We start from the raw sequence: 25,521 nt of genomic DNA, 5'->3' as shown, positions 1-25,521 counted from the left end.
AATAGAAAGTTGCTAAATGCAACTGTCAGGGTGGGGTGACATGGAAAAAGCTAGCACACCTTTCTCTCGTGTTTCCTGAGCAGCTTAGTAGAAGCCAAGCATTCATAAAAAGATTTCCAGCAAATGCCACAAGTCCAGGTGACTCAGTACCTTGGAAATCAGAGGGCTGAAAACCTGTTATACCATCCTGTCCTCAGTATGCCCATTCCCTCTACACCCACAAAACCCCTCCCTCTCTACTCCAGGACTGCTTCAGCCCATTCACTTTCAAATTAGTTTTCAATCTAGTTTTAAGATATCCTGAGAAAGCAGGCCAATGAACATATGCCTCTTGCAAAGTTTACAGTGGGAGGAAGGGAGCAGAAGTTACCCTTCCCCTGAATTACACTTTGTCACCTGAAGCTGTATCACAGAGCTCAAAGCAAGATCCTGGGCTACAGAGAAGCAACAGCAAGGAGAAACAGGAAGGAAAAAGGAAAACTGGACAAAAAACGTGATCAGTAAGTGATGAAAATGGAATGGGGGGGGAGCGCAGAATTAGCAGGTGGTTGTATCACGTCTTCCTGTCATTTACAGCATGCCTCTGTAAATCACTGAAAGTTTCAATCACCTCAGACTTCTGAATTCAGTGTCACCAAAAGTTATGTGCCCGCAGCTGGGTTACTGAGGTACAAACCTCATCACCACAATGCAAATCCTAAACTGACACTCATGCTCCAACTCATGGTGGTACCTCCTGGCTAGAGCATCCATCCCAAATGCTTGCTGGACACCCTGGTTTGGCAGCGACTGACACGCTTGCATGAACTCATCTTCGTGCCTCAATAAAAAGCCAGAAAAATTGTTCCTAATCTTGCTGAATACTTTCTTTTTTTTTTTTTTTTTAATACTCTCTGACTACTTGGTGTGAATTCACAAAAACAACGTCAACTTCCTTACAAGTGGTTTGTATTATTCCGACCCCGATAAGCAGCCAAACAGTTACTTTGAGGAGGCATTGCTTGTTCTGTCCCTTGTAGATGAACTTTAAGTGATTCCTTATTCCATACCTTCCAATTTTTGGCAGAGGCTATGATTTAAGAAGCTTCTTTGCTATGTCAATCCCTAGCTATTGAAATAATGCCTTCCACTCCCGTATAAAAATGAAGAACCCTTTGGTTTCTCCTCTCTGCACCGTGCAGTTGTGACGTAGCAGGACACACTCAAGGCAGGGAGGGTAAAGTAAAACATGACTTTAGAGCTGGGCAACTGAGGTTTGCACAGCTACAGAAGCTGGGTAGCTGCTCTCAAGTCAAATCCAAACTCTCTTCCCTCTTCCTGAGGGATGCAGATGAGATCTTGTTCATGGCTAAGAGCTGACTAATACTACTTGGATGGAAAATGGAGTGAAATTTGAAGTTTGATTAAGCTTTCAAACCCCAGTGCCTTTAATAACACACATACTCAAAAATAAAGTTATCAGCTGCCTTCAAATAACCAATAAAGCCTCTAATATTTGTACGTGAACTTTTAAAATGGATAATATCAACAAGCAGATCAAATACTCCTGATTAATTATACATGAATACAGTCATAAATACAGCCAAACAAATTAGAAAGACCAGCTTTTAATCTCTGTCAAGCTCAGGAACTTGAAGTGGGCCAGCTCAAACAGGAAGTCTGGCATGAATGTGCTATTTCTGAATTGTCTCCTCCCCTTAGCCCCCCACCAGTATTCAAGTGTCTCCAGTTACGATCATAAGTCTACATCCACAGTAGCACAGATTCCACTGACAACCATAAGCAGGGAGGGAAACGGTTTATGCTAAAGTAAAAAAACCAAAACATAGTATCATAGGAAACTGACATATGAAATGGAGATAAAGAGTATGCAGCAAGGCTGGACTGTATTCAAAGATATTTACATTAAATAAACTGACCTGTACTTACTGTAGATCACAGAAATCAACACACTGATTTTCAGCAGACTGTTACTCCCAGATATTTTACCAACCCCACTTCTTAAAGTTTCCTTTTTTGTAATGTTTTCATATTAGAAAACCCCAAACACCCCAAAGCTGAGCATTACTCACCCTTTTTGCAAGTCAATAAATAATTGGCAAGAAGAGAAATAAATTCAGATGTCCTTAAACAACATCAGGTGTGCTACAAGTGAAATGTAACAGACTGAAATGTCTGGAGGTCCAGCTTACAACCACCAGCGCAATATTAATGAAAGTGAAAAGTATTAAGACCTCAGCTATAACAATTGCTATAGCAATGGTTTGAGTGACTAAGGGATTGCATTTAGGTGTTCGAGATCTACTTAGAGTAAAAATGGATCCTATGCAAATCGCATGGTAACTGATCTCCAACATCTAAACACAATCCCTTTAGTCACTCAAACCATTGCCCTGTTCATGTGGTGTACAAGAGCCTCTTAATCTCAAGGCCAGGCATTAGTTTACATATTTTGTTTACATGATGAAATTCTAAAAGAAACATTTTCCTAGTCTAGAAAAGAAAAATACTGTTAAATGGAAATGTAGCCTTTAAAGGTCAAAAGGCTTGCATCCTCCACATTCCACTGAAATACTGTTTCTCTGGAAAAGGAAAAAGATCTCAACCTCTACTTCTTTAACACACACCCCCATAGTCAGTTGAGGAATGCAAATTATTTCCTTTGAGGTTATTTGGTAAAAGGAGGATGCAGAGGTCACATTTTGTTGGCTCAGGATTGTGTAAATGCATTTGTAAGAATTTACTGTTGTTAAGGTTAGAGTCCTGAGAGTGCCCAGTGAGTAATTATGAGGAAATGGGTAGAGCAGGTGTTCAGAGGTTACTCTGTCAATGTACCCCTAGCCTGGAAAACCCTTCTCCTACAGGCTATTCCACTGAAGTCAGTGACACTGTTCACTTCCAAACAGTTTTGAAGAACTAGACCTTTACACAGTGAGAATTCCACCTAAGTTCAGAAAATGGCACTGTTCAGGAAAAATCCTTTGTAGCTCATTAGGTACAGTTTTACCTAAGTTGCACAAAAATACATATTTGTTAAAATACTTTATTAGCAGGTTCCCCCACTCTGCCCCAAGAAAAGTTTATAGGGAAATTTGGTTTGCATTCTGCCAAGAAGGCTGAATTAGGCAGCAGCATTACAGAGCTGCCTAATAATTCCGTATTACCAGAGAATGTTTTCAGGATTAATTCCTAAAGTGTTTCACATTTAAAAGCCACTGTATCTCGGTTAAATGTATATATAAAAGTCCTTCCTTACTACAGTGATTCATGCCCTAACAGTGCTATACACAAAAGCTGATGGATCTAGAAAGAATATCTTGTATGAAGTCATTGTACATTTGATTTGTTTATACTACTGCCTATTAAAGAGTAATAGTTCTCATTTTGCTTCAGTACTACTGAAGTATACCACTTTTATTAAAACGAAGCATACTTCCCAGAACCACTGAATGTATCTATATCTCAGAGAACCTAAATGCAAAGGATAAATACTAATTACCTTACTTTTGATCTATAGGACAGACAACTCCATTTAAAAGGTACTATGCTGTACTGCAAGCATCTTGTCTCTAGAGCCAAAACGATTATAGTGCTGAACTTGTGATTTCAGGAAATTTCTAATACTACATTTGGCATTCTCCTTCAAACTCCAGAAAAAAGACTAGCTTTTCTCAGCCAATTCTGCATAAATTTCCCCAATTATCACACTCCTGATAGAAAATAGTTTTTTTTCCCTTTTTTTTTTTTTCCCCCAACATAAGAGTAAACCTGAACATCCTAGAAATGGATACTAAACACAGGGAAAGGAAGGAGTACAGTAGGTGAAAGAAAGGAAAACTGGGTATTAAAACCAAGATAATTCTTAGGCTTGAACATTAATTATTTTGTTCATATTCCACCCAACTTTAATTAAAATGTGATCCTGGCATTGGCTTGAAGCAACACTCTTCTGTTTGATCTCCTTGATTACAAAACAAAACCAAGTACAGCCAACCTCAGCATTATTTGCATTCAGCTCTACTAAGAAGTCTGCATATTAACATGATATATGACAGGTTGTCAGCCCATTTGTTGGACTGCAAATCTAAGAAGTCATTTGCATCACTTGGTAAACACTTGCCAACCCTACTACACTAACTCCAAAAAAACCTGCCAAAACAAACAAAAAAAACCCCAAAACAAAACAAACCACCCAAGACACACACAGAAAGACCCTCCAAAACCAAACAAAAAGTTCCAGCAGAAGTGGCTTCTAACCAAGAGATATTTAAACAGGCAATCTAATGCATGGGAAGTGAGTTATCTAAGGCATGCTCTGCTCCATACCACACCCTGGTTACTCCAGAAATGCCAGGAACAGCCTCTCCTGGCTGCCTAGATCTCCCTCATGTACAGGAAAAGGAAGCTGAGCATACATATGAACAAGGGTGTGCAGCAGGCCAGCGGATGCAGTGACACGGGGATATGCGTAAGACTTCTTGGGGATATGCATAATATTTCTTTCGCATAGAAACAGTCATTGGTTTGCACCTGCTTATCTCAAACATTCTCTAGCTTACACTAATAATGACATTGACAGAGGAGATCCCATTCCATTTTTAAGGGGTGGTTTCACTTTCCTCAGGTATAAAAAGATACTACAGGAAGATGGGAGTGTATTCAGCTAGCAAATTCCTAACGCACTTAAAGAAATCTATCAGTTTAAGCTCCCTCACAGAAGAATTATTCTTGAATGCTGGTGCTACATATATTTAAAAACAAACTTATTTAAATCTTGGAATCAATTACATATTGCTTGGACACTGTCAGTCAGATCTGCATCTTGGCCAACTTGAGCAATTTCAGGATAACGCCACTGACATTCCTTTTCAGATAAACATTGAGTATTAAAAATGCAATGAACAGAAACAGTAGCAAATAAACTATCTCACCTGTCATTTTCATTGGAAAGTCCACAGTTCTGCAGTCTTGAAAGGGCTAAACGAAAAAATTGCTCTAGAAAGCAAACAAAGAAGATTAATGAAAATGTTCAGTGTCAGTGCTCTCCAATATAAAAATAAGCATGCCACCCTGACTACAGCATTTTCAGACACAGTAGTTTTTATGCACTGTGCATAAAAACCTCAAAATAGGAACACTTTTAATTTAGGGCCACAGGTCAATCAATGATGCCAAAGAAATTCAGGTTTATCAGAGCTCCTCTTTGTGAAGCTTTTCCTGCCCCAACACTGCTGTTGGAAAACAGCATGGGATTTGTATCCAAAAAATCTTAGTTACAGTAAATAAGCATTGGAAGAGTTTCCAAGACGTACATCCTAACTGACTTTGTTTTTTTCTTCTACCCACCTTCAGATGAAATAGAAGCAGCCCTGACTCAAGAAGAGGGGCCACACAGCCAGTAACAGTAACAGCATTACGTATCTTGGGAGAAGACATCAAACCAGCCTGCGCTCACTGGCAAAGCTGGGCAGAGGCACCTTCCCAGGCCCCTCTCGGTGGGGCAGGCACCTGCTGGACACTCAACGTGCCTCTAACCGAGAGGGGGCCTCAACTCATTCCCAAACAAACTTTCTCCCACCACAACCCCAGAGGTGAGGGAAAATGCACCATCCTTGTTACACTGACAAAAGGCAAATCAAGAGTCTAAAGCCCAGGTCCACAGGGTACTAGGGAGGTGCACTGTTCAGCGTTAAAAACTCTGAGACTTGAGACTTTACAGTGGTTTCCAGAAGGGTGACTAAGACCCTTAGGGTCTCTGGCCCTGTTTACTCTGCCCTGACCAACACGGGCAGCAGGCATGAGCAAGCAAACACTTTGCACAGGTACAGCACCCACATAACAGCAGGAATACCCCCTGCAGCCCCAGTGACGCCTTCCCTGGTCGGAGAAGCTAGCCCAGTAAAAGGAAAATTTTGCTGAGGTAACTGCCCCAACCTGGGGACTTCTGCCTCAGCAGGAGTCTGGATCCTGATCGGCTTAGGTGTGTTGATCGAACGCCATCACACTGACCCAGCTAATATTTCATCTAGCAAAGCACTAGCTAAATATCTTTAGCACCTCAGCCCACATACAAACAAAACAAAGCTGAATAAGCTCCACTCTTCCTCACTCCCACCTTTTTGGAGCTTCTCTGCTAAGAGGGGAAACCTCAACATGGTGTTTCATTTGTTAAAAACAGGAAGGTGGCAGGTCAGAGGGACTAAATGAAACCATTAAGTCACTGCTAGACACCCCCAAAAGGATTGGCATCAGTGAATAGGAAAGACCAGGGACAGAGATACAGGTGGCTTTACATGCCATTTAGGTATTTCCATTTAAAAACAAGGTACATGGGGAACACAAACCTGCTCTCTTTATTCCATAAGGTAGTTCAAACTTATCGCTCCCGTGGAACTCCGCCACTCTGATAAAATCGTTAGCGCACAGGAACGGGTATATTTTGTCAATGCTAATGAAGAGAAAAAGAAAGAAGTTTCAAAAATCCACATGATGTATTTGAATAAGCCAATAATTCATGTAATTGCTCTTCAGAAAAAAACACAAAACCCCAAACTTTATCCTACTTCAAGTATTATCAATTTTTAAAAGAAGAAAATTCATGAACACAGGGAAAGAAAGCAGGTGATAGAAAAAAGGAAGAGCTTATAATGGAAAATATAGCTAGAGAGTGAGATAAAATGATTTCTGTGTTATATGGAGTCATTAAAACAACATGACTGAAAGCTTATACCATGAGACAGCATTTTTAAGAGAATATGTAACGCAAAAATACAATTAATAACTTTAGGTTTGAACAGTACATAACAGAGGCAGCAAGGAAAATTAAGAGTTATTATTATATTATTATTATATATGGCAATTTAGTAAGTAAGAATGGGATTTGAAACAAGGTATTTTAACTTGAAAATACCATCTCCTGAAGGCATCAGCTTATTTGAGATGCTCTCCCATTCCAAAGGAATGGCACTTCATGGCTATGTTGACATTAATAAGTAGTTTGGGGCAACAGGGGTATATCCATACAGCAAAAAAGTATGGAGTTCTCATGTCCATATTACACACATATCGGATTTTTTTTTTTTTTTACTCTGGACTAACTCTAGTAGGGTCCCACAGACTAAACACCCCTTAGCAGCTGCAGCACATCAGGTGTGCTCCTGCAGTGCATCTTCTGGCTCAGCCAAAAGTCAGATGTCTGAAAGGAGCCCAGTGCACGAGTGCCAGGGCCAACCTGCAATGAGAAGCATCGCACATGGGGATCACAAGGAGGCTTGCTGCAAAAGGCAAACTAGAACATGACGGCATCATACCTTATAAGCATCAAGATAGAAAGAATGGGTCACTACTTTCTTCAAAAGACAGTAACCACAGACAAGGGCTATGTCATAGCAGGGAAGGGACTCTTATTACCATATCTGCCAAGTCAAGCCAAATGAATGAACAGTAGATTCAATCCTGTCACATGCTACGATGACTTTGGCTTCACCTTGAAGTTAAGTGGGCACGTACTCACTGTACTGGTTGACTTTGTAGTGATCCTGCATACTAGGTCTTAAAATGTTAACACAGAAGTATACAGTCACAGTGAGAAAACCTAGTGTTGATCTTAAATAACCACAGCCACCACGACTTGTTTGTCCATTAAGAATATTAATAACCATTAAAAAACCCCTCCCTCTCAGTTTCACAAATCAAGAATCTCACTCTTTAAGCTCTACATATTCAGAAGATACTAACAGTAAAAAGGAAAAAAAACCCCAACCAAAAACAAAAAACAAAAAAACCAACAAAACACCACAGCTCACACACCAAGAACTAGGCCATAGGTTAGCTAAGCAAGACCAGCTATCTTTGAGACATCATGCACTAAACACCCATATTAAATTTAATAACTTGCCTTACTGTTCAGAAGCAGCTGGTAAGCTTAGACATAATAAATAATTTACCTACTGCAAAGAGATTCTTAATTCTAGCTCTGGTTCCTTTCCAATAAATAATTCTGGCAGGTTAGAAATCCTTGCAACCTCCCCAGGCTACTACCAAAGTGCACAGACCAGATCTTCAGCTTGTGCAAACTATCTCTGTAAAGGAGCTATGGAAATACGCAAGAGAATCTGTTCTAGCTCTGCACCTACATTCTTCTTGCTGCGCATCTCTGAGTCCACTCCTGCTCCCTTGCTCAGCACCAAAGCTATTCTGCTGCGCTTGACACAGAGACAGCCTGGGTACACTCTGTGGGTGAGGGACCTAGGACCACCTTGCTGGGCCCAGCAGCTAACCAAAACTCAAAGACTGCAGGACTGCTTTGGGGAGGACAAACTTGATATCCTTCCATGTTAAGCCACATTTTCTTGTACACAAAAAGGACCAAAAAAAGGAAGCAATGGTGTCTTTGCTCAGAGCTTTAAGACTCCTTCAGCCAGAACTTGGTCTAAACATCTTCCCAAGCTTTCACAGGGCCATACTCAACGTTTGCTCAGGTAAAACACAAAGCTAACAATACAGCCTATCTGCTTCTGGTCCTGCAGCACTCCCTTGATCTCTCATTTAAGACTTGTGCTTCTAATAACAAAACCTCCCAGTATTTCCTCACAAACCTCTTGGATGCACTTTTGTAACCAGACACCTCCTTTGTTTTGGGTTGAAGTTCTTTTTTCACCTGACTACTTCTTTACAAAGGAAGCTTCCTATGAGTACCTTAAAGTGGAGGACACCTACACACAATTCAACAATACTATCAGAGGAACAAAGCCACAAATAATCCCAAATTTCATTAAAATTAAATTCCATTAGAATTCCATTGAAGGGGAATAATCTTATATCATTAAAGATTGGATGAACTTTTGCACATTTCATACTCCTCTTTCCAAATAAAATGAAGATTTTCAAAACTTCTGTGGTCCCTGGCTGCTACAGAAGTACTTAGCTACCAAATAATCTTAAAGTCCAGGTTCTTAATAGCAGGATGACTGAGTTTCAGTCTTGGACATGAAGGCTTCTTTTACAGGAAAAGCATGGGGAAAAAAGAAAATTAAGGCTTGTATTTCAATCATTAAAATAGTTTCATTGTTACTAGCTACAATACCTGAACAGGAAGTATTTATTTATTTAGTACATACACCAGCATATTGAGCTACTCATGTGGTATTGCTCAGATACTGATCAGTGGCAAGCTAAAGAATTTGTGTTGCCACAACCAAGAAAAGCAGCAATGAACCCAAGCCCAAAAGCTGTACTTCCAGAGGTGAATCAAAATGTGAAATAGTCCAGGATATGCAAGTAGTCCATTTCTACCTCAGTCAGCACAGCCTTTCCTTCCACCTCCACTTCCCACAGAAGACTCACCCCAGTAAAGATTCAAATGCTGGTTTCAGTACACAACTGTCCAGTGCATTCCTTCTCTCCACAGCCGTAGGTGGCAGCCTGCAAAAGAAGAATTTCAAAGGAACAGCAAGAACGGGTAGCAGCAACAAGGGAGGGAAACTTGGACAAGCCAAATTAGTAAAAGCTGATTACTGAGTTAACACCACACCAAATTTTCATGATTGCCTCTGTCTGTATTATAAAGATGGATCTTTCTCATTGAGGTATGATTACTTTTACTAGTAAAGGCTTTTATCTCACAGTGCTGCTCTAAGGGCTCTGCAACCTCCCTTGCTCAGCAACTATCAAAGCAGCCATAACCAGAGGTGAGATCTCAGGCTCACCTGCAGAGAAGCAGGACACCTGGGCTGAATCATGCTGGCATTACCAGTGCTCCTCAGAGAGGAGAGGGGAACAGACAGCAACACATAGGGTACTTCAAGGAAAATGAGATTCTTTGGGGATTAGTCATTCCTCTCATAAGGCTATGACACTTCTAAGCACATTCCCACCTTGGCGATTTAGCCCAATTAATAACAAATATGAAGGGAGGGTAAAGTTCAGTGTAAGCAATGCATGCATCTGGGCTGCATTAAGAACAGAAGGATGAAACCACCACGTGAGAACCACAAGCCAAACAAACCATTAAGGTTAATTGCTCTTGGTAACCTCAAGTTGTCATGTGAATACTGACACTGACAAAGCACCCTGTGAAATATATCAGCTGGCCAGCTCATTGCTTTCCAGCATCAGCCTCACAGATGGCATTTTGCAGGATGGCTTCAGACAAAACAGAGGCCTGCTTTTAAGTTTTAGCATAGGTGCTCATCGGTCCCACAAACCTTATTGCAGGAATTTACTAGCACAAGATCTGCTTATACCTGCACTCACACATCACAAGTGAACCACACCTCTGATCTATTAAATTTTAAGCACAAAAGTTACCCTCATGGCTCTGCTAATTTTATTCAGGTGTAACTCAGAATTGCAGAAATTTGGAAGTTGTAAACAAATGTCCTTCCAACAATTCATTGCTTGTTATAGTCAGTCACTGAAAGTGGCCATAAATATTAACCAAACACTGGAAGCATGACATGGACAAATTCCTTTCTGCCAGACATGTTACAATTGTGTTCATAACAGAAACAGCCAATGGACACAGCTGTACAATAACCAATTGAACAGGGAGCCTATGGACAAAGGCTACAGATTTTAGTCTCAATCCCTCCCACCTGCCCAAAACCCAAACAAACAAACAAAAAAACCCCACCACAAAAATACTCAACTGCTGAACTTACTGGGTAACTCCACTAGTCTCATAGGAAGGAGGAGCCCTCACAGAGGAAGTCTGTCCATAAAAGCTAATCCTGCAAAAAGGGAAACATCACAACTCTGTGGTTTGCTATAAACTGAAACCACAACAGAAAGCCATTCATATCAATCGTATGCTATAAACAAGACAAAAACAGGCACATCAATCACTACTTTTAAAAGCCATCACTATTATCTTCATAACACAAACACACTGGTCAGTCCTGGTCACAGCTGTGCAAAGGCCAATGGAAACTCAACTTCTTCAATAAACACCCTGAATTTTAGGTCCCAAGCCACCTGTCCCATGCAGCCTGGAGATGGTGAAGGCTTGCTTCCCCCAAGGTTACCACTGGGACTCAACAAATTTCAGCTTTTCAAAAGGCACCCACTACACCTGCAGTTATTCCCATGTGTGGAGCAGGTCTCTCCCACATCATTTATCAGACATCTAAAGCAACAAGCTAACACTAAACACACATGGAGTGGGAGAAGATATGGACACGAGACACATAAATAAGATATCTCTCCTCACCTGAACACCTATTTTCATGAAACTCAGAGGGGCTCCCTGTCTCTGAGGTCCTCACCTCTCCATACAACCAGGCTCAAATTGACTACTAGGTTTAAAAGTGACAAGAGAGAAAGGGCGACAGGACACAACAGTCACATTCATTCCCTCACAGTACAAAAAAAACCAACCACAAAACAAACACACATAGTAGTAATCACTTCTGTTGATTACTAGTAAACAGCTGTTCAGCAACACAGCAACTCACAGCCACATCTCTCATACAGCCATGAAGGTGTTTGCACTAAAAGCGAACAAAGCATCACCATACCAGTAGAGGTTATTTCTCCACAGATTTCCATGCAGTATACCATACATAACAGCAGCAGCCAGGATAAAAAACAGAAGAATTCGTTTCATGACTGGTAGACCTGAAATGTAAGAAAAACAAAACAAGAAATTTAAATCCAAGTTATGCTATTAACATGAACTTTTATAAAGCATCTTGAAACCTATGAAAGGAAATCATCATTATTACAGCCATTCACCACCACCACAAATTTGATGGGGGATCACTCTGGTTTGATTTCTCACACAAAGTCCCAGTGACAGGAGCTGAATGCTGCTTTGCACCTACCACACATGCATAGTCAGCACAGAAGCATTGAGAGAGGCTCACTCTAGGTTCTCTCTGAAGACACAGAAGGAAGAAGGGCTATTCTAGAAGCATGTCAGAGTAGGAGCTCCTTTCTGTCTACTAGCAGCCCAAAGAAATCAGCCTCTTGGGTCAGAAGTTGGCCTTTATAGATACCTCCACTTCTCTTTCTTGCACCACCCACTATCAGTTTCCATAATTACACAGTTAAACAAGCATTAGCACTTTGCAGGAGGCAGACAGGCTGATGCCAATGAAGCAGAACAGGGTATAAGTTGCCACAAATTGCTACTGGTTGTTTGGGGTTTTTTTTTTGTTTGGTTTTTTTTTTGTTCGGTTTTTTTTTGTTTTTTTTTTTTTTTAGGATCACTGAATATTCTTAAAGTTTGGGTTTGGACATTTAAAGCTGCAGTGAAGTTGTCTGCTTATGCCCTCGTGTCCTGCAGTCTCCAGCTCCTGACACAGGCCAGACTTCATTGCTCAAGTGACAGAAGAATGCTATTTTCACACATCACAAAGGGAGAAAGACAAGTTAGGACCCAATCTGTGGAACTTACTAAATTATGGAGAAATAGCAGAGAAAGTGTTCATTATTTGAATAGAGTTTTCACCTCATTGAACAGTTTAGTAAAAAAAACCCAGAGAAATATCAGAAGCTCACGTATCTGGCAAGACACGCTGGGGGAAAAGCAAGTTCTGCATTGCTCACATCTAACACACTGAGCTGCCCTTTCAGTAACTATGAATGAACTGTTGTTGCTTAATCTTCTGAAAGTCCAAAATAGCCATTCTGGCCACAAAGTACTGTGGAAATTTACTCGAGAGCTATATCCTTCTTATTTTCACTTCTCCCCCTATCATGGTAAGCAGGTTCAATGCACACAACGCATGAACACCTACTTGCCTATCTATATTTGAAAGTGAAGGTGACAAACAGCTGCCCAGCAAAAACAAGCCATATCCACACATACTGCTGCATTTTCCATGAGCAGAGCCTTTGGCTTTATGGAGATTTTTTATTTTATTTTATTTTAAATCCCATGATGTTTTTTAGAATATTTAGAGTTGCTGTTATTATAAACCTGTGTTAAACAGCCCTAAGGCAATAAAAATCCAGGTAGATATAGTCCAACTGATTTACAGCAAGAGGCTTTATGCTAGTAACATCTTAACATCATACCTTGTATTAAAGGCCAAGAAACTACTAAATAGAGCTGCATTTTGTTATTAGAAATTGAGAAGCAGACTACTGCCACTCGCCTAGCTTCACCCCTGAAGAAATACCTAACAGTAAACTATTTGTTACAGTGACTTGACTGCAACAAGCCACCACTTCCTTATATATATATTTTTTTCCCCCATATCCTTCACAGGAGCTTAACTGTAGGGTCAGAGATGGGGTTTTATAACAGCATCTACCAGTAACATAGCCATGCAATGAACAAGCTATAATCTATCAACCTTAAGTATATCCTCCAGGACGTTCCGCTCTGGATGAAATACTCAGACTGCAGCTATTGCAATTTCAACCTTTCATCCCTCCTTGGGAAGCAACACTGCCGCCCTTATAGCTCCAACTCCCTTGACTCTCCTTGAAGAGTTACTGCAATTTTTTTTGACTCTCAACTTCTAGAGCAAACTCTGAGTTTTTGCAATAATTTTGTAAGAGTCATTCCCTAAAACTGCAAGAACATTACAAGAAAACTCACCTGCTGGGTTTAGTCAAGTGTCATTAACAGCAATTGGTTCATTTACTTGAAAAAGATACTGCACTCTGGGTGTTTTATTTTTCCTTTCACTGTCAGTATTTTTACCCCCTCCTGCTTTGCAAGAGTTTGCTAAAATATCCCACTACAGTGGAAATCAACTGTTTACTTTTTTACTAATTCAACAAATGCCAACTTCAGTTAAACAGAACGTAACAAACGAGCTCTTCAGATATAGTTACTAAATTAACAACTGATTAAATTGCTGATTTTGCTGACTTCAATGTAAAAGAGAACCTTGCTGAAGAGTCAGACCAAGCTACAAAACAGAGAAAAGACAAGGCAAAGCTGCCCATAAAGGGTTTTTTAAAAACAAAAATATTATTCATAACAGTATTATTCAGAGAAAAAAAATTGTTGTTTGTAAAGTATTTACAAAGATATTTGTACAGCTGGCAAAAAAGTCATTAAAACAAGAGAATATAGGTCAACATCATTCTTCAAAGAGCATTATAAGGAATCTGTAACAACTTTCAGTATCTTACGTAGGACATTCAGCCTGGCACACACATGAGAATGTAGCATCATCAAGGGTGTACCTAACTCAGCTTTTGGGAACGTAAAATGGTCTTTAATTATACAAGTGTCTTCTCACAATCCCATCCCCCAGTGCCTGGCTTCATTCAATGCTTTGAAGATAAAGTTCTGTAGTCAAGAAAGACAGTCTTTTTAGTGAAGACTTTCTTAACCTGGTTTAGTAAACAGAACCATTGCCTTGTTTACAGAAGAAATTATTCTGGGTGTACTTTTAATGGTGACAGCATTTTCCAGCTCTCCCTTCCTATTTTAAAATAGCTGAGTGTTACAGAAAGTTAATCAAAGGAAAACAAACTCCTACAATGCAAATATTGCACCAGAAAATTCCCACAGTCAGAGATGCAAGTAAATAGGCAATTGAGAAGATGCAGTTCAGATGTAAAATGACACATTCCAGCTTATTTATCACAAGACCTGCATTTGATTTAAGCCCATCAACCTGACTGACAGAGGTCATGGTGCCCTTAGGTCAAGGTCAGTCAGCGCTAAGCAAAACAAGGAGGACAAAGCTGGAACTCAATTATTCAATTCCCTCCTCTTTCTAAAAAGCCTGCAGTGATCCACACGAGGAAAGGAGCAAGGAACCTGGCATGCCAACACCTGACATTCACAGTGTTAGGTGGTCAATTTTCTGAAAGTAAGCAAGCAACGGGATGCATAGGGATTGTAAAAAGATTGATGGGCATTTTTTAATAGGAATCTAAGCTAACTTCCGCTGTTCAACTTCCCACCCCTGCCAAGGCAGAGCTACAATTACAGAATTAGACAAGACAGACTCTGTTACAGTATTAAGAGATCTCAGAGATCAGCCTGCATCTCCTGTAGACAGATGGATCCACCCCAGCCCCCACCAGAGACACATCTGGCTATATGAAAAATTAGCTATATAAGCCCAGAGGCTATTTTTTTCTTCCCTTGGTGGAAGTGGGGAACCCACATCCTTGTCAGAGCTGCATCTTTACTTACAATTAAGTCTTTACTTCACTAAGTGTGGTATCTGATATGAGCCACTATCTCATAGCCTCTGTTTATCTTTCAACTTGCATATGCAGTTGATGCAGCCATGCCACAGAATAAAGTATCAAGCAGGAAACTATAGCTGTTGGACTGGGCAATCACATGACCACACTACAATCACCTTTTTTTCATAAAGCTTGTGAGCCTTCCTTTTGCTTTCTTGATTAAAATTAGGTTGTTATAATACAATGCGGGAGGCTTTTCCATCTGTCCTACTTACTTGGTAAAGCACCTTTGACTATTACTAAATGGTTAATAAATATTTTAACTAAGTGGTTACTACTAAATTAAATACTACTCATCTTAAAACAATCTTAGGTCCATACCTAGTCTTGTGACAGTTTAACTTCTTGCTGCTGCAATTAACTGACAGCATGAAAATTTCAGCTCAGTCAGACCTCAAATACCTAGCTCTTGTAGTTGTGGGGGAGGAAGGGAAATGTGCTTGAAAACGTGCTTTGAGAGGACCTTGAAATTTAAAGGGACAGAACAAAAAGCACATAAAAACCTGCTAAAAAGTTTAAAAAGAAACATCAGGATTTTTAAGATGTAGTCAGTATTTTGTGGGCTTGCTTGCGATCACCAGTATTTTTGGTCAGGATGTAGTGCATGCCCGGTGGAACAACTACACAGCAAAAGAAAAACCAAGCAGGGAGTTTTCTCACATCGTCATTTGCCTCAAGCTGCCAAAACACGAGCATATTATGGCACATATCTATATATTTATTCTGCCAAATCTATACACTATTCATCACTACTCTTCCAGTTCTTGCTCTAGGTACACACATAGGTCATTAATTCTCCCTCTCTTCAGGAAGGAAACACTGTAGTGGACAATACAATAGCACTGCAGCAGAGTCAGTCTAGTACCTTCCCTCACCCACTCCTCACATTTTTTTCATCATTTCCAATGCTCCTTTCAATTTTAGTTTATTAAGAAACAAAAGTCCTCAGAAACATTAAGTTTAAATGAGGAAGGTAGTTACATTAGATTATCCTAGCAAAGTGACCCTGAATTAAAACTGCATTTCTAACTTCCCAACAACAGTGACTTGAAGTGGTAAGTTTAACAGCATCTTAATTGGAAAAAGATTCTTGCTAACCTGCCCCACCCCACACAAAACCAAAGCAGTTATTCCTGTTCCTGAAGGCCTGCCCAAACCATGACACCAAAAAACTAAGGTTTTACTGTGTCAAAATGTCACTGGGGACTTCCACCATCATACCACATGTACAATCTTTATCAGCAATTAAAGATTTTTCCTGCACTGGAAGATAAGATGTTTTCAGGCTCTTTCTGCCCTCATCTCTTTCAATGATGAGGGGATAAGCAATAGAGGAAAAGTTTGCTGACTGTGAAAACTGGAGCCTTCTTCCCCTCCAAGAGCATACTGAACTAGGCATTTACTTCCACAGCATCCTTGTAAGTGTGAAAAAAGGCAAGTCTTCCTCCAGAGACAGCTTCGCTTTAAGGAAGGCTTCCAATATTTCCCCTAACATTTCCCCTTCTCCAGCTACTACAGAAAACCCGAAAAGAAGCAGCAAGATAATCTTTTCTCCAACAGTAAGCAATGATGTCCAGAAGATTAGTATCACAGTAGTACTGATGTTTAGTAGATTTAGTTAACCCTTGTTCTTTATCAGCTACAACAGCCAAAAATGTAGTCTCTGCTGACATTAATCTACTGGGGAGAGATGTAGACTAGAGCTGCGTCCATCTTTGACCTTTTGCATGGCTGCATACTAATTCAGGACAGGCTGCAAGAGTTACCAGATTGGCTTTAGGACCTAAGCGCTTGCTTCCCTCACTTTCATCATCCTGCTAATGGTAAAACCTATTGTGTACCACAAGAGACAGCAATACATTTATCATTTTGTGGACAATTCATTATTATTTTATTCCATTTTTGTCTTTGAAGACTAGACGCCAGTATTTTGCTCCTCACCAGAACATGCCCACCAGCTGGGTCAAGCAAGGAGGAAAAGCAACTTAATCAGTATTTTTCATTGATAATCACCATTTCAGTTTGCTTCTGTCCAAAATCTTCAAGGAAATCTCTGCATCACTTTCCCTCTTGTGCGACTCTCCAGTCCTAGTTATAAAATCAGAAACTCTTCCCATGCAGGCATATCCTTCGGCTAAAAGATATTGATAAAGAATCAAGTCCAGTCAAATCTATTGTATTTTCACCTCCTGCAATCCTAATTTACCTAGACAGGACAGCTCATGGAAGAGGGAGGTTAGCTCCCTTCCAGAAGGCTACAGGCAGGCCCAGGAAAGAGCACAGTTTATCTCTGTCTTGGGCATAACAGGCAGTGCAGCACCTACACCCCTCCAAACCATCATCTCCAGCCCCACGCTCTCATCTCGCTCCCATTACCACCCTTAAATGCTAGATATCAGGTATGGTGGCTTGTTCTAGCCAAATCTAAGCCCTTCAACATTTCAGGCAAGATCTGAAAAACATGAGTTTGTAGCCTTCCAGGAAGACATGCCATCAATAGAGAGAGTTTGGCAAAAGCTGGGAAAGGTCCTGACTTACTCTTAGTCTTATCACCACACTCAGACTCTTGTTCTTACCTCTTTTATTTAGTGCAGTATTATCTGTTCAGAGGTGTAACTCCTTTTTCACTCCTCAACCCTCCTTTGCCTGAGCACCCAGGAGCTTTTACATGTGCCCCACAGTGGAGGCAGGAACAGAAAATATGAAAAGGCCAGAGAAAAAGAGAGGTTGCGTGCACTCATCGAACTGTTTCTTGGATAGCAAGAAGACACATGTACAAGCCTACGTCAAGTTACTACAACCTTTTTAAAGCTTACTGAAACAGTCCCCCTTTTGGCTGCAAAAAACTGCTGTGATCCTGTTCTCAGAAGTACTGCAATCAATGACGTGCATTGTTTCACAGAGATATCACTTTGGGGCCTACCAATGCAAAATTTAGCGTCAGTTATACTGACACCAAATACTAGCTCCATGGATGAAAAAAAGGAGTACAAAGCATCAGCCAGTGCATCCTGCCAGAAAACCCTGATGAGCAAAACACAACAGAGCACAGGCATTAGGTATCACTGAAACAGCCCTCAAATAGGAGCAGTATTTGGTGCAACTGTCTGATGCTGAGTTAATTAGCCCTGCTGAGAGGCAGAACACATTACCTCCAGCTTGGGGCTATCACAGGGTTGCTATGCCACCCTTGAGATCCAAGCTAATATTTTGGCTCAGATTATCACAGTGCAATGTGGATCCCTGGCACCAGCTCAAGGTGACAGCATGTTCCATTGCATGGTGTAGACACACAATTAAAACTGCAAGCGTAAAAGAAATAGCTGGTTTGATATTTCTCAGCTGGTGAATGTTGGTTTTAATTATTTTTCCCCTCCAAGATAGAAAACAATATTCCCTAAAGTTCCAAAATGGCTCGGGGCTCATTCCAACGAGGGACACACTTTTTGTAGCACAGTTAAACACTGCTAACTCGAGTTTAAAAGTCAGCCCTGGGTAGGTCCAAATCCAACTTGTGGCTTTGAGGGGAAGAGGAACAATAACAACTGCTGGATTCTCATCTAACTGGTGCTTTCTAAGTATCACAGATTTCCAGAAACCTTGCCTATAATTACAATCAAGAATAAGATCAAATCTACAGCCTCAGGTTCTTGCCTACTTTTGTGCCTTGAGATGAAGACTAGAAGGCAGTGGCCAATTCATGTCAAGGTGTACAGAAGTTGCCAACAGACATTTCCATATGCTTTCCCTGTCCTGTCCCTCCACAGACCTCCCCCCAACACGCTTCACTTTTTTTTCCCCCCTTTTCTTTCTTCCTTCAGGATATTTTAACACAGCCAAGCAGTTATTGCCATGCCTAGCAGCCATCACGATGCAGTGCAGTACAAAAACAACTACTTCAGGTTTTGGTCAAAAGCTAACCTGTGCATGCAAGTCCAAAGCAAGTATGAGCTGAGCACAAATAGCTCTGCTTCCTCAACTCCCAAAGCTTTAATCAAAGCAAACACCGCAAATCCAGCTCTAACTACACCTTTAAAAAAAAAAAAATTTAAAAAAACCAATCACAAATTCAGTAACACAGCCTTAGCTGAAAGATTTCTTCCAGCCCTGTTGTACTCTCCCAGATTAACCTTTAAAGCTTTAGCCAGCCTAAGCTAGGCTGCTATTTATGTATTACACATCATAGGTGTCGGTATAATACATGATAGAACAAAATACACAGAGAACGCGTGCTATAAATCCAAACAGCTCCTCCTGCATACTGTGGTGACAACACTGTTCCTTCTCAGCCTGTTTCCTCTCTCTCCCTTCAGCTCTTCTTCCAGAAAGGCTGGAATATAAACAAGCCATGCAACATGTTCTGGGGGTCAGAGTTCAAATCAATTTCTCCTCATAGCTTGACTTGCATAACTGAAAAAGTTTCTGTCAACTTGAGCTGCTCTTCCTGAAGGAATAGAGCATCACGGTTTTAAGTTGTTTTGCTTCTTCACCTCCTTTTAAACTACAAAGATGACAGGCATACTACACAACGCTTCAGAACACAGAAAATCATTAATAGAAAGACATACATCCCACTACAACATTAGTTACTCATTCACGCCCACTGTTCTTTGTCCATGTATGCCTGCAGAGTCAGAGGCTCGAGATCAAATGAACAATCTTTCTTAGGTTCCCCAGACAAAGATGGAAAAAAGCAGAATGCGAAAAGGCTGGGAAAAGCCACATGAGTCAGGTTTCAAAACAGTTCAGTTACAAACTTCATCAGCTCACCAGTTTTTTTCCCCCAGAAACCATCATCAATCTAAATAAACAAACATCCAACCAGAGAATTTTATCTGTATTATGCATGCACATATTGCATTAAGTTCACCTTAAAACAAGACACACTTTGTCTTCTAATAATGCCTAGGGTATCTAAAACATCCAGCTCCGGCTGATTTGGAGCTAGTGATTTAACCTCAGCTCTCAGAAAAACGGCTGGAAATTACAAAACGAAATCTACCAGTCAGCTTGGGGAAAATAAAGAATAACCTCAACCCTAGGCTAAAATAAATCACACACCCCCCCCCCCCCCCCCCCCAAACCAAAAAACACTCACAAGCAACATCAGGGCTCTCAAGGGCAGAGGGAATCATGTGGAACTCAACCAAAAAAAAAAAAAAAAAAAAAGATAACCAAGAGGGCTAATTTACTTGCTTCACTACCAGCACCTGGAGAATGAAATGGTCCCCATCTACATGAAGTCCCAAGTAAATCAGACTAATTTCTCACTTAGTTATAACAGTATAAATCCTGATCTGTACTGGTGTCAGAATCTGTCCCTAAAGAGACACAGGTGCTTTTTGTATGACTAGTTTTCACAGTAGCATTTGCAAGCCCCAGTCACGATTAAGTCCAAATACGCATGGACTGCCATCATCTGATGCCACAGCTCTTTTTACTGGAATTTTTAGTCTCCTTATTTTAAAAAGCAACAAGTTACATTATGCAGGTTTGTGTGGATTAAGAGACCCAGCAAATAGGTATGAACATGCTCCTACCAGTATACAAAACGAACAGTTTAATTTTTGTTTAAATAACATGCAAAGCATGTCTGTAGTCAGAGCCCCAAACATATTATGTTCAGTGATTTTTGCTGTTGTTCCCTACCTTGCCTCAACTACTAAAAAAAAAAAAAAAACCAACAAAACCACACACACACAAAAAAAACCCCAAATCCCCAGCTGTTTGAGATGGAATTTACCCCAACAGCAGATTCTGCAAGTCAATCTGCTGTGATGCTTGTATGCCAATGGAGAGCTCTGGGATTCTCAGGAATGCAGCAAAACAAGTCAGTGAAAAGTATAAAGCTAAATTAATTCAGGGAGGGAGGAAAATGGAGATAAGTGGTAGCACTTACCCACACTACTACTAAGTCTTGGAAGTTTCCCAGGGCAGCAATCCTGCCAGCTCAGGAGAAAGCTGCAGGACACCAACACTTTGAGCAGCTTCTCTGATAACATTAATGCCTTACACTTCCAGTGCTCTCAATTCAGCATTGCAATGAAAACATTCACACTGCCTTTGGATCTTGAAAATTAATCCAAATACAAACCTTAACTGCTAACTACTGTAAGAAAGCTAAACCCAAACTGACTGTGCCAAACTGGAAAAGCTCAAACATTGTAAATATTAAGGCTATTTCCAAAAGCCTTCTTTATATGTAGCTTAGTTTTCTGAGCACTAAAGCTCAAAAAATATTATTTACAACAACAAAAGGTGCAAGAAGAAAAGCTCTAATGAGCAACTTCATAACTATGACAATGCTTTATGGACGTAAAGTCGTTTTGAGCTAACAAAGAACTGTTGTACAGGTTGCAGCAGAGCCTGTATCTGATCCCCTAAAGGCTTCTAGTGCTTTGTTTTATTTTTTTAAACGTGAATACAGGAAAAACTACCACATACAATATCCAAACAGTACTTATCCCGAGGATTTTGAGCACTATGAGATACACAGCATAGTTGAAAAATGTAGTCCTGAACAACACTTAACACATCACATAAAGTCCTAACTGACACCTTTTCTGAAGGGGAAAGGTTGCCAGTAAGTCTACATGTGGTTTTAAAAAAAAAAAAAAAAAAAAAAAAAAAAAAAAAAGATTTGTAAGGTAATGAGCTTTCCAAGGAGAACAAAGATGTAGGCGTATCTGACTTCAGCATTCAGAGTATCATTAATTGTGTGTTTGCTTGGACAAAGCTGAAATCAAATTTACAATAAAAACCCAGGACAAGGGAGCAGGCTAAAAGACATAAAACCAGAACAAGAATTCTTCACATAGCAATTGTTAGTTGCTGTAAGGGAACTCATCTCCTTATGGAAAAGTTTGCACAAGTTCATTTACATATTTCTGTGTCTACAGAGCTATAAAATGACACTACAACATCCCATATGGCAGTGCTAACTTCTAGTGGGTATTCATCCTATAGTGGAGTTCCTAGCCCTGAATTAGGCACCTTGGTTTCCTTACCTATACATAAGGAAAGCTAATTATCTCTGATGGTAATCTTCAATTGCCATCTGTCTGGGAGGAAAGCTGCCTAAATTAGTCAGTAGGGAATGCTGGGAAAGCTTATATGCTTTTCTCAGCGCTACACAGAGATGCCCATTTAGGACTTTCAGACCTCAGACCTCAATCCTCACTGAAGGTTAAACACAACCCATTTCCTCCCCAAAACTGAAAACTGATGTATCAATGTTTTGGGGTGGGTTTTTTGTTTGTTTTTTTTGAAAAGGACAGTCACCCTTAAAACTGAGGGGAGTCGATGGTGCATTTCACCCCACCCACCCTCTTTCACGGTCTCACAGCACTCCTGCTGGGATTGCCCCGCAGTGGCTAAAATACCTACGAGCCCAGCTGAGAGCCAGGAGGTGCGCGGGCAGCTGGGCAGCCTTCCTGCCATGGGTAGATTGCAGACACACAGCCACGTCCCTGCTGCAGGGATGGCTTCACACAGTACCTTCTGCTGCATACCATCAGCTCCCTCCCTCAGTTTGATTTGTTACTTCCTAAGCCAAGTCTGGTTTGCTGTCAGTGTAACAGAGTGTCTATTTTTGCTGTTTGATTCTCTCTTTCAACAGTCCTTAAATGCTACAGCAAAATGAACAGGAGTTTCTTCAAGACTGTAGTATTTTTAAACAGATTAGCTGTCCTCCCCTACCTGATCTTTGCTGAGCTTCAGATTTGCCCAAGGCTGTATGTGGGAGTATCTCCTCTGAAGATAAGAGAGTAATGTCCTCTGAAGATAACAGAGTAACGGGTAAGCCCCAAGACAACACAGGGTTCACCTCCCCATGAGTCACAGCAAGGCGATGGACTTCTTTTGTGGCACAGATCTGCTGTTCCATGACCAAACTGGCCCACACTGCAGCAGGGATAAAACATGAAGTCCGATATTTGCTTCAGATAAAACTGCAAGTCCTCTAGAGCAAGACACACTGTAAGCGGGACCTGCTGTGTCACCTACTGACATCTCTTCCTTGCTACCCTGACCACACCAAATTCAGCTCAGCTTCCAGCATCACTGTGTCTTATCAGGTTGCTAATCATGCCACAGACGACGCAGAACTCCATTAGAGCATGAAATGCAGTACAGCAATAGGCTTTTTGTTCTATCACATGTGTTCTTAGCATGAAATGAGGTTTATGCGATCATACCCTGTATGCATGCGTGCATGTCCTTTCTTTCCCTGTAGAACTTTTGAACCCCTTTGGCTAATTTCAGTCAAATTTGACAGGAGATTAGGAACTTAAAGCATGTGAGACCTCCACAGGTTTTGCAAAAATAAACAGGCAGCTAGGTAGAACAAAGAAACTCCATAAGCTCATCTTTCATTAAAGATCAGAAAGTCATCAGAAACCTGGTTTCATTATATCTGCTCGTCACACAATTGCATGGCAGAGGTGCTATAAGAGCCTCTGGACATTAAAAAAAAAAAAAAGTGCTAAAATCTGAAAAGCCTTGCACAAACTTACAAGTGTCCAAATTTCCCAAAACTGTTGTCTGAAGTTAAACATTTCACATATCCTTTTTAGTCACTTAATAGGTAGCGTTAGCTGACTTCAGTCAACCCAGCTTTGAAAAAAGTCACTCTGACACCAGCCAGTATTTATTATAGGAAATACTCTCTGTGAAATCTGAAGAATGAGATGCATATTCTATTTCACTTCACCATTCTTTCCAAAAAGTTCTGAACAACATTCTCAATTTAGATTAGAAATCTTTAAACTAACACAAAACCTAAGGTTTGAGGCTAAACCATCTAAGAACTGATGTCCCAAGTTGAAAACAAATTAAGGCGTGCCATTAGCACAGAAGAAAAGAAGGAATGAAAATAGCTATTCCATTCAAATTGCTCCAATGAAAATGAAGTAACAGTATTTCCTTACCAAGTTTTGCAAAAGAAAGGCAGTCAATCTTGAGAAACTGTACAAATGGTATTTACACTGACCAGTGTTTTAACCATCTGGCTACTCAAAACCCAGTTTACACACCAGGCCTGTGCTCCACCACACAAGTTGAGCAACATAGGCACAAGAAACGCTCTGCTATGGCAGACCAATGTCCATCTTTCCCACTAGCCTGCCTCCAGCAGTTGACAGAGGGAGACGCTATTTAGGGATAGCACATTGTGGACATTTTGTGGTTCATTCTCCTTGCAGCACCTACAATTGTTTAGTACAGGAGTTGGAGTTTAACATCCCTGCCTACTCCTTTTAGCAACCTTTTATGGACCTGCCAACATCTACACCTGGGAACCAGGGCAGAAAAAAGGACAGGAAACCCACCAAAGGAGACTGAAGTGGTACTACTACATCAGAGCTGCTGAACCACAGGGCACTTCACTGCAGACACAGTCTTGAGGCCCTCAAATTTTGAGAATGGGGAATTAAAACTGCCACAGGTGATTATAAAATTGGGGGGGGTGAAGGATAGGCTTATATAGCCTTCCAGATTCTCAGCTGAGGCAAGTAACTGTCACCCTGTCTCATTAGATATTGCAAAACATTTGGGCAATCAGAGCTAGCTGTAATTTTCCCTGAACTGTTTCCAGCAAAAACCAGGCTTTTGCCAACTAACCAAAGGAGAAGGCAGTAACTTGTCTACACAAGGGGCACGATCAAGACTAGCTACCACATGCTAGCAAGCCTTGTATGTGTTCACCAATATGGACAAATCCCAACTTGCTCTGGCGCTTCATCAAGTGGATTTAATATTATTGCTCCATTTAATCTTGTGCAAATGTTATGTTCAAACAAACCCTACAGGGTATCTCCCATCTACACCACTAACCCTCCTCCTGGTCTCAGTCCCACACATTGACTTCAGACTACCTGAAGCACTGTGAAGATCAAGGTGATAGTGTTTCCAGGGTGCTCAGGTGTGACACTGGTGGAGGATGTAGAAAGGCAGGTTCAAGAACAGGAAATATCTATTTTTGACTGCCAAAAAATTAATAAGGTTGTGGTTTCATTCAGCAACAACAACTCTTAAGCAGCAAGCACCTTCCTCTCTCCTCACTGCAGGGAGGAAAACCCACAAGTTCCTTCCCTTGCACAGTCCCCTGTGTTAAGCTAGGGTGCTTGTATGCTCCTTTTCCTAAACAGATCATTTCCCTCACACAGGTCATCATGTAGCCAAAACTGTGTCAGCACAACACACCTGCAAAAATTAGCTGCCCAGGAGGGAGCTACGTAAACCAACAATTACACTGGAAAAAAGAAAAAAGATAATGGCAAAAACACAACTTCAATTCCTTTCTTACCCTTGGAAAGGGACTCCTCCTCCTCCTCCATCCCATAACGCAATATCATTTGT

The 25,521-nt window shown here is 40.7% G+C and overlaps 1 protein-coding gene across 7 annotated transcripts in view; it reads right to left on the bottom strand.

Moving 5' to 3' along the window:
- Nucleotides 1–25,521, bottom strand: part of ST3GAL6 (ST3 beta-galactoside alpha-2,3-sialyltransferase 6) — a 46,638-nt gene that overhangs the window by 15,663 nt on the left and 5,454 nt on the right. For 4 of the 7 annotated variants that reach the window (XM_030019980.2, XM_030019987.2, XM_041124888.1 and 1 more), the window contains 5 exons: nucleotides 11,517–11,616; nucleotides 10,662–10,730; nucleotides 9,346–9,423; nucleotides 6,345–6,448; nucleotides 4,932–4,995 (listed from right to left, as the gene is read on the bottom strand). In XM_030019980.2, coding sequence (XP_029875840.1) covers nucleotides 4,932–4,995; nucleotides 6,345–6,448; nucleotides 9,346–9,423; nucleotides 10,662–10,730; nucleotides 11,517–11,616 — 415 coding nt within the window. Of the gene's footprint in view, nucleotides 1–4,931; nucleotides 4,996–6,344; nucleotides 6,449–9,345; nucleotides 9,424–10,661; nucleotides 10,731–11,516; nucleotides 11,617–17,178; nucleotides 17,300–17,741; nucleotides 17,827–25,521 lie in introns of all 7 variants that reach the window. The other 3 variants (XM_030019986.2, XM_041124887.1, XM_030019988.2) reach the window with 3 other exon arrangements.

This window comes from Aquila chrysaetos, chromosome 7, assembly GCF_900496995.4.
Source record: "Aquila chrysaetos chrysaetos chromosome 7, bAquChr1.4, whole genome shotgun sequence".
NCBI classification, from domain to species: domain Eukaryota; kingdom Metazoa; phylum Chordata; class Aves; order Accipitriformes; family Accipitridae; genus Aquila; species Aquila chrysaetos.
The sequence above is the reverse complement of the archived record's forward strand: the minus strand, read 5'-3'. Positions and strand labels throughout refer to the sequence as shown.